Genomic DNA, 9076 nt, shown 5'->3' on the forward strand with positions numbered 1-9076 from the left:
CTGACCACAAGGGACCACATGCTGACCACAAGAGACCACATGAGGACCACATGAGGACCACATGCTGACCACAAGAGACCACATGAGGACCACATGCTGGACCACAAGAGACCACATGAGGACCACATGAGACCCACATGAGGACCACATGCTGGACCACAAGAGACCACATGAGGACCACATGAGGACCACATGAGACCCACATGAGGACCACATGAGGACCACATGAGACCACATGAGACCCACATGAGGACCACATGAGACCCACATGAGACCACATGAGGACCACATGAGACCCACATGAGGACCACATGAGGACCACATGAGGACCACATGAGACCACATGAGACCACATGGACCACATGAGGACCACATGCTGGACCACATGAGGACCACATGCTGGACCACAAGAGACCACATGAGGACCACATGAGGACCACATGCTGGACCACATGAGGACCACATGCTGGACCACAAGAGACCACATGAGACCCACATGAGACCCACATGAGGACCACATGAGGACCACATGAGACCAGAAGAGGACCACATGCTGGACTCACCGGCGGCTGCATGGCGGCGTTGGGGTTGTAGAAGGGGGCGGGGCCTGGCTGGCTGAAGGGCGCCGGCTGCATGTTGAAGCTTCCTGCCGGCTGAGGGAACGCCATCTGTCCGGCGGGGAACTGGTTCATGTTGAACTGCTGGGGGCCTTCGTAGAGGGGCGGGCCCATGGGGGGCTGCAGGTTGTGTTGGGGGGCGTACCTCAGGGGCCCCTCGTAGAGCGGGGGGCCCCCCTGGTGGGGCTCGCTGGGCGAGTCGAAGCGCATCGGTCCGGCGCCGTCGAAGCGCATGTTGCCCATCGGGCCGGGGGCCCCGTCGAAGCGCCTCTGCTGCTGGAAGCCCATTGGTCCAGAGCCGGGGGCCACGTTGCTCTCGAAGCACCGCGGAGCATCGAAGTGACCGGGCCCCTCGAACCGCCCGGGGCCCTGAGGGTGCGGCGGCCCGTCGTAGCGCCCGTGGTGCTGCGGGCCGCTGTTGAACCGGCCGGGGCCCCCCTGGTTCTGAGGCTCTTCGAAGCGCGGCGCGTCGTCGTAGCGACCGGCGCCCTCGTACCACCCCGGGGGGTTCGGCCTGCCGGGGCCCATCTGGCCGGACCCTTCGTAGCGGCCCCCGTCGTGGCCCCCGTCGTGGGGCGGCGTGCGGCCCGGGGAGTCGCCGTGTTGCCGCGCCGCCGCCGGGGGCCCGCCGCGGCCCGCCGGCTTCAGGATGGACTTGGGGGCCTGGAGCGGAGCGGGGGGGTCCAGGCTCAGGGGCCCGTCGTCAGAGTGCACGCTGTTGGGGCTCTCGAAGCGGGGGGGCGGGCTCAGGTCCGCCGGGTCCTTCAGGTGGAGCGGCGAAAGGCGCTCGCGCTCAAACCTCGGGGCCGCCGCCGCGTCCGGGCTCGGGCAGCTCCTGAGGACCACGGTGCCGCCGGGGGGCGGGGCCTCTGGCCGGCGGGCGTCGGCCGGCGTGGCCCCGTAGCCCCGCGGGGCGTCGTAGCCGCTCTTCGGGTCGTCGCGCTCGTCGAAGCGCGGCCGCTCCGTCAGCGGCGAGGTCCACTCCCTCTCATCTGGAGACACGAGAAACATCAGGACCCTGAACGCCTCACGAAGGCTGCAGAACCTCAAGGTAACACAGCGGCCCCTCAGTCCCCCTTAGACCAGTCTGGGGTCTGAGGGGCCGCTGTGTTTGAGGGGGTCTGAGGTGGACTGAGGGGGTCTGAGGTGGACTGAGGGGGTCTGAGGTGGACTGAGGGGGTCTGAGGTGGACTGAGGGGGTCTGAGGTGGACTGAGGGGGTCTATGGTGGACTGAGGGGGTCTGAAGTGGACTGAGGGGGTCTGAAGTGGACTGAGGGGGTCTATGGTGGACTGAGGGGTCTGGTGGACTGAGGGTGTCTATGGTGGACTGAGGGGGTCTGAAGTGGACTGAGGGGGTCTGAAGTGGACTGAGGGGTCTGAAGTGGACTGAGGGGTCTGAAGTGGACTGAGGGGTCTGAAGTGGACTGAGGGGGTCTGAAGTGGACTGAGGGGGTCTGAAGTGGACTGAGGGGGTCTGAGGTGGACTGAGGGGGTCTGAAGTGGACTGAGGGGGTCTGAGGTGGACTGAGGGGGTCTGAGGTGGACTGAGGGGGTCTGAGGTGGACTGAGGGGGTCTGAGGTGGACTGAGGGGGTCTGAGGGGGTCTGAGGTGGACTGAGGGGGTCTGAGGGGGTCTGAGGTGGACGGAGGTGGACTGAGGGGGCCTGAGGTGGACTGAGGGGTCTGAGGGGGTCTGAGGTGGACTGAGGGGGTCTGAGGTGGACTGAGGGGGTCTGAGGTGGACTGAGGTGGACTGAGGGGGTCTGAGGGGGTCTGAGGGGGTCTGAGGGGGTCTGAGGGGGTCTGAGGGGGTCTGAGGTGGTCTGAGGTGGTCTGAGGTGGTCTGAGGTGGACTGAGGGGGTCTGAGGTGGACTGAGGTGGACTGAGGGGGTCTGAGGTGGACTGAGGGGGTCTGAGGTGGACTGAGGGGGTCTGAGGGGGTCTGAGGTGGACTGAGGTGGACTGAGGTGGACTGAGGGGGTCTGAGGTGGACTCACTGGGCTCCCGGGGGTCGGCTCTCCTCCTGAAGCGGAGGCTGGGCAGCGACTTGAGGGCGGGGAACTCCTTCCCGTGGTTGTACTCCTCGATGAGACGCGGCTCCTCGCGCTCTTTGCTCCTCCGCTCGCCTGTTGCAGTCGTGAAGAGTCAGAACCAAACAAAACGACCCCGATGACCCCTAAAGACCCCCGGCCCTCGGCTCACCTTGGCGTTCCCGCGGCGCCCGGCTGTACTTCGGGCCCGCCTTCGGCTCCTCCCCCTCCCAGGCCTCGTCGGCGGCCCGGTGGGTGACCTGCGTCTTCTTCAGCTTGAACTTGTGCTCGTAGTACGACAGCTCGGCGGCGTCCATGCCGTCGTGGGGCGGCGAGCCCGGCGGCTTCTTGGCGTCGGCCGTCCAGCCGTCGGAGCGCTGCTGCTTCTCCTCCTGGTACTGGAAGAAGTGTTTGAGCTGGTGGGCCAAGTCCAGGAAGTCCTCCTGGGAGATCTCACCGCTCTGCAGGCGCTTACTGGCCTGAGGACAGGACGACACCGCAGAGAGATATGTTATACAATATACTAAATAAACATGTATAATACATAAAATATATTATACATTATATATAATATATTAAACATGTATAATCTATAAAATATATATATATATTTAATATTTTAAATATATAGATTTATTATATATGAAATATATATAATATATTAAATAAACATGTATAATATAATATATATATTTAAATAATACATATATATGTATAATACATTATGAATTAAATATTTAATATATTACATTTATAAATATATATATTAAATATATATATAACTTCTTTTCGGTGGATAGTGGCTCCTACCCGCCGCAGGATGTCCTTCTTGGAGGCCGAGTTGAGGACTTCGGGGATCTTCAGGTTGGCGTCCACGCTGAGGCGGTGCTTGGGGGTCCGGGGGGTGGGGGGGCGGTTGGGGGGTCCGTACTGCTTGTGTCTCTGAGGCGGCGGCTTCACGTGGGAGTCCTCTGGCAGCTTGGGGCTGAGGAGGAAACATGACATCATCATTCTGAACATGACGTCATCAGGACGTCGTGAAGCTGGAGACTCACTGCTTGTTCTCCTCCCAGCCGCTCCTCCAGCGGTGAGGAGGCTCTTTGGCCTCCTTGCCGCCGCCTCCTCCTCCTCCTCCTCCTCCTCCTCCTCCTCCTCCGTCGTGGCCGTCTCTGGACTCGGCGTGCCGGTCCTCCGCCGGCCTCTTGGACCGGCGGCTCTCCGAGGGGTTCTTCTTGGCCGGGGGCCGGTCCCCCTGACCCGGGCCGACCCTCCTGGGCTTGCCGGCCTTGTGCGAGGGCGACAAGGAGCTGCTCCTGGTGCGGCTCTTGGGGGAGCGCCGGTCCTTCCTCTTGGGGGAGGAGGCGGCGGCCGAGGAGGAGGCGGCCGAGGAGGAGGCGGCGGCGAGCGGGGAGCGCGACCGGGACCGCGTGCGCTTCCTGGCGTGCGTGCGCGCGTTGCCGCCGGTCTTGTCGGCGGAGCCGGCCCGGTCGTGTTTGGACCCGTTCGCCAGCTTCGGCCTCGGCGGCTCCTCGCGCTTCTTCTCCTTAGGCTCCTCCTCCTTGGCGTCCCCCGTCTTGTCCTGCGGGCGCTTCTTCAGCCGGGGGTCCTTCTTGGTGCCGTCGGCCGACTTCTGGACCTCGGCCTCCATCTTGTTTTTGCTCGGCGGGCCTTTGGTCACCGGGGACGGCGGTTTGGACTTCTTCTCGTCCGGCGGGTCCTTCCTCGGGGTTCTGACCCGGTCCGGCCGGGCGCTCTTCTCGGGCGTCGCCGCCGGACTTCCGGTGGCGGCGCCGCCGTCTTTCTTCCCAGCATGCAGTTCTTTGTGCGGGGGGCCGGCGCGGTTCAGACGCGGGTCTCTGGTGGGCGGCTTGGCGTCCGCCGGAGTCGGGGGAGGGGCCCACGACCGGACCACCGGAGACGGCTGGCCGGAGAACTTCACCGAGGACGAGACGCGAGCCGCCGACGGGATCGCGAAGCCACCGCCCTGCGGAGGGAGAGGCGGAGTCACTCAGAGAAACATATAGAATAAATATATGAAATATAATATATAAAACAAATATTATAAAACAAATAAAATATATAAAACAAATATAATATATAAAACAAATAAAATATATCATAAAATAAATTTGATATAATGTATCATAAATATAATATAAATATATAATAAATACAATATCTAATAAATATATTGATCATGTGGAAGAACCGAAAGTCTTCCAGTAAAATCTGATATTTATTTCCACCTTAGCAGACCCGGGGCCAGCCAACCCGGGGCCAGCCGACCCGGGTCTCGTGGTTCCTACCAGCTGCTCGTTGGTCTGCTGCAGCTCCAGCTCGATCTTCTTCTGCTGCAGCTCCAGAAGTTGTTTCTGTTTGGCCAGCAGCTGCTGGCGGATCAGCTGCTCCTGGGTCAGGCTGGACTGGCTGAGGACCACGGCAGACACCGGCACCGGCTGGGGGGCCGGGACCACCGGCGCCGGCTTAGCGGGAGCCGGCTGTGGAGAGGGAGCCTCCTCGGGCTGAGGAGACAGGACGAGGATGAAGGGAAGAAGACAGAGAGAAGGATGCAAAATATGATATATTTAATAATATATTTAAGGTGACATATTAAATAGACATATTAAGTGATACATATAGAGACATATTTAGGTGAGACATGTTACTGCACACCTGCTTGAGGAACTTGGGGTTGACGTGGATGCTGGCGTTCACGGTGGCCGGCAGTGGCTTGATGGGCCACGCCGGGTCCACCGCGTTGACGCGGGCGTCCAGGCCGAACAGCTTCTTGAGGGGGAACACGTCGTCCCAGGTGGAGCGCAGCTTGAACAAACTCTTCCTGGTGTTCTCGTCCACCTGCAACAGAGGAAGGCACTTGGTCCACGGCCACAACCCAGAGCACAGAAACACTCAGGCGGAGCAGCTCGTTTAGCGGGGTAATGAACGTGTAAGCATCACATGACCCCCCCCCCCCCCCTACAGCCTAGTGGTGTTAGTGCAGGAAGCCACAGAGAAGCAAGCAACAGGACAGACAGAGTGTTTAGTGCTGAATGTGTGAACGGCAGCAAAGAGAACTGTACCTTTTCAAAGACACATATAAAGGAAGTGATTAGGTTTTTAGCAAACACTGCAAGGTACTCTCCTCCAACATTCTTCACTATGGAATCCACTAAGTACAAAACGGGAAGCTTCTCTGCAGATGGGGCCTGGAGCAATAGAGAACTCGACAAGTTTAGAACACAACAGGGGTTATCAAACATTTCAGAATGAAAGCGTCAGCATCACAAACCCCTCACCAACCACTGTGTGCAAAATGTGTTTAAAAAAAAAAGGTGATTACAATTTTTTTTTTATTCAGCCCAAAGTCCAAACAAGTTCTCTTCAGTCTGGAATCAAAATATAAAAAAATAAAGGAGGAAAAATACTCCGGATAGTCCTCTCGATAGGGTTCAAGATATGCAGGGGGGAAAATCAGTCATCTTCAATAATAAATCAGTCAGTTTGGCTTCTTCAGGAGCTTAGTGGCCCAAAAACATGTCCGTGATGCATTATGGGTAAAAACACAGGTCACAGAGTCCAGTCCCATGGAGCCGCTTTACCTCCAAAGAGGGTTTGTTCCTTAAACCGCTCTTTGTACTTTACCCAGACGACTTCCTTTAAACTTCCATCAGGTTTAACCGACAGTGTTTTTCTGCCAGTCGGTAAAAAAAAAAAAATTTAAAAAACCCTCCGACCTTCAGGAGGACGAGGTCGTCGTTTTGGTTACAAGCTGCATTTAGTGTTTTAGAGTTTGCCGTTACCAAAACGCTGCAGCGGCATGGACTAACCACCGTGTGTCGGTCTCGTGTCAGTAAATGGAAACTAGTCAGACCAATAAATTACACTGGGAAATAAAAAATGACAAAAAGCACATTTCACATTTTTTATTATAGCATTTTAACCATTCAATCACATTTCAGTAATTCAAGATTTCACTAGTGAATTAATGCAGAGAAACTTTATTTTTAAGTGACTGCGATAAATTTCTATAAAAGGCGCAAAGGAGCTTTATTAATAATAATAAGAGGCGCACGTCTCCCGCGTAACAGAAGCTAGCGGCAGGATTAACAATAAAGTAGAAAAACATCAACGTGACGGACGTCAGAATAATTAACCAACGCCGCAAACGTCAAAATCCACGGTAAACTAAAGCAGCCGAATGTTTAGCAACCATCGCTATTATTATTATAATATGGCAGTTACTGCGCAATGACTCCGGAGTTAAAGCTTCTCATTGTGCAGAATCGACATTTAGCGGTCAATAAATCTTCCAGTTTCAGGTTAAACGTTCCGACGCTTTAACACCAGCCTCAGCCGCGCGGTGAAGCCCTTTAGCCCCGCCCCCAAAGCCCCCCCTGCTTTATGGGCTGACTCTAAATGACCTCAACCCAGAGGAGTCGCCCCTGGTGGTCAGTAGAGAGAATGCAGCACAACCCATGACTTCTATACAACCAGAGGAGTCGCCCCCTGGTGGTCAGGAGAGAGAATGCAGCACAACCCATGACTTCTATACAGCCAGAGGAGTCGCCCCCTGGTGGTCAGGAGAGAGAATGCAGCTTTAACACATGAAGCATAGACTTCAATACAACCAAAGGAGTTGCGCCCTGGTGGTCAGGAGAGAGAATGCAGCTAATGGCCAAATGATTCATATTCACGTTTTTATTTATAGAAAATGCCTAGAAGTAGTTATTACCCCCCCCCCATTATGTATTTAACAGACAAAGCTGTAGCACCTTTAACTTGAAAATAACTAGTTAAAGTGTTTTTTTGCTGCATGGCAACGAGCTGCCGTCGGTCACGTGATCATTGAGCTTTTTGTTGCTGCTGAACTCTGAACACTATTTTATTTCCGCCATGTTGGTTTTCTTCTGCAGCTTCTTATTCGAATTAAATACGTATCGTCTCAGTCCTGGTTCCCCAAGTAGATCCGCGCTTTAGTCACATTATCGATAGCAGTCGAACACAAATAACACCCAGATCATTAAAATAATATTTTATGTTGGATTTTCACTTCGGCGTGGCGCGTTTTGATTAAGAGCCGTTCAAATATGTATTTATTAATTCTCATAAGAACGAGGTTTTAACTTCAACACACCAACATGGAGCTAAACGCCTGCCCCCCCCAGAACCACAACGTGACCCGCCGCCGGCCGCCATGTTTAATCCCAACAGACCCCCCCCCCCGGACAGATACAAACACAACCAGCTGAAATTGAAAAGTATTCTATATTTATAAAAACCTTGCTTATTTGCCCTTCAATAATAGCGACGATATCCTTGGCGAAGTTGAGGTTTTCCTCGGCCAGGATGGTCAGCATGTTGATGTGCGGCTTGCTGTTGAAAGTCAGGTCCTCCAGCGAGGACTGGTACTCGCGACACGCGTCTTCACAGGCCGCCTCGTCGGCCATCTTGGATCCGAGCGACCCGGGAAAACCTACAACGGCAGCCCTGTCGATAAGCGTGACCATCGATCACAGGCAGTCCGTGAGCTCATGTGGCCTTAACGGCTCTGACCGGACTCGGCAATATATATATATATAAAGATTTTAAAAAAGACCGCCGGCTCTGTGGTTTATCGCTGCCGCCGTCTCGTCGTTGTTTCTCTGCTCCACTTCTTTTCTCGACGGCGACAAGATGGCGACTGCAGCGGAAGGCCGGATACGTCACACGGAGTGAGTCACGCGGGTCGCCCGCTCAGCGCTCTGATTGGCTCGTTTTAGTTCCAGGCCGACCGGTTCGGTTGCTTTTCATTGGCTCAGGGAAATAAAAGACAGACGGATGAGCCAATCAGGTCGACGCTCTGTGAGTTTATTATTTCGTAAACTATAATGTTTCACAACACGATGCTCAAGTATGGCGTCTCACTGTTGTGTAAGATTAAGAAAGTCATATTATTGCTAATCGTTCTTGTTTGTATTGTTTGTGATTCTATTGTTCTTTTAAGCATGTAAAGTGCCGAGAGCGCCTGGTCTAGCACTATGACAATAACATGTATTCTGATTATTTTAGTTTTAAAATAACACACATGCATGACAATATTTATCTCTGGGAAGTAGTGGAAGTACAAAATAAAATGTACAAGTACACTACATTTGTTCACCTAATTACGAGAGGAAATGTACTTAAGTTACATTTAGCAACCTTGTTGGGAATAAATCATTTACTTTTTAGACTTCATGTCCACACTCGGATATGGAAAGGACCCTAGAGTTATTTAGAAGACTTTAGTAAATGTGCTTAACAGAGTAAAGTAAATGTTGAACTTTGTGTGACTTCATTGTACAAATATAAACACAGTTTAAGTAAATTCTGAGCCGGCGAGTTAAACTGTGTATTGGCAGCTTTTTAAAGATTAAAGTCTTATTTCTTAAATAAAATATTAGTCCTC

At 53.9% G+C, this 9076-nt stretch overlaps 1 protein-coding gene across 1 annotated transcript in view; it reads right to left on the bottom strand.

The window, feature by feature from the left end:
• The window catches only part of pcf11 (PCF11 cleavage and polyadenylation factor subunit), a 15710-nt gene extending 7424 nt beyond the window's left edge, over window positions 1-8286 (bottom strand). The window contains 9 exon segments of the mRNA XM_056440011.1: window positions 564-1609; window positions 2617-2745; window positions 2822-3128; window positions 3460-3634; window positions 3705-4633; window positions 4956-5171; window positions 5323-5505; window positions 5730-5855; window positions 7929-8286. Of these exon segments, the coding sequence (XP_056295986.1) occupies window positions 564-1609; window positions 2617-2745; window positions 2822-3128; window positions 3460-3634; window positions 3705-4633; window positions 4956-5171; window positions 5323-5505; window positions 5730-5855; window positions 7929-8156 (3339 nt within the window). The 5' untranslated portion in view covers window positions 8157-8286.
• Window positions 8287-9076: the final 790 nt, after the last annotated feature.

Source organism: Pseudoliparis swirei, chromosome 3, assembly GCF_029220125.1.
Source record: "Pseudoliparis swirei isolate HS2019 ecotype Mariana Trench chromosome 3, NWPU_hadal_v1, whole genome shotgun sequence".
NCBI lineage: Eukaryota > Metazoa > Chordata > Actinopteri > Perciformes > Liparidae > Pseudoliparis > Pseudoliparis swirei.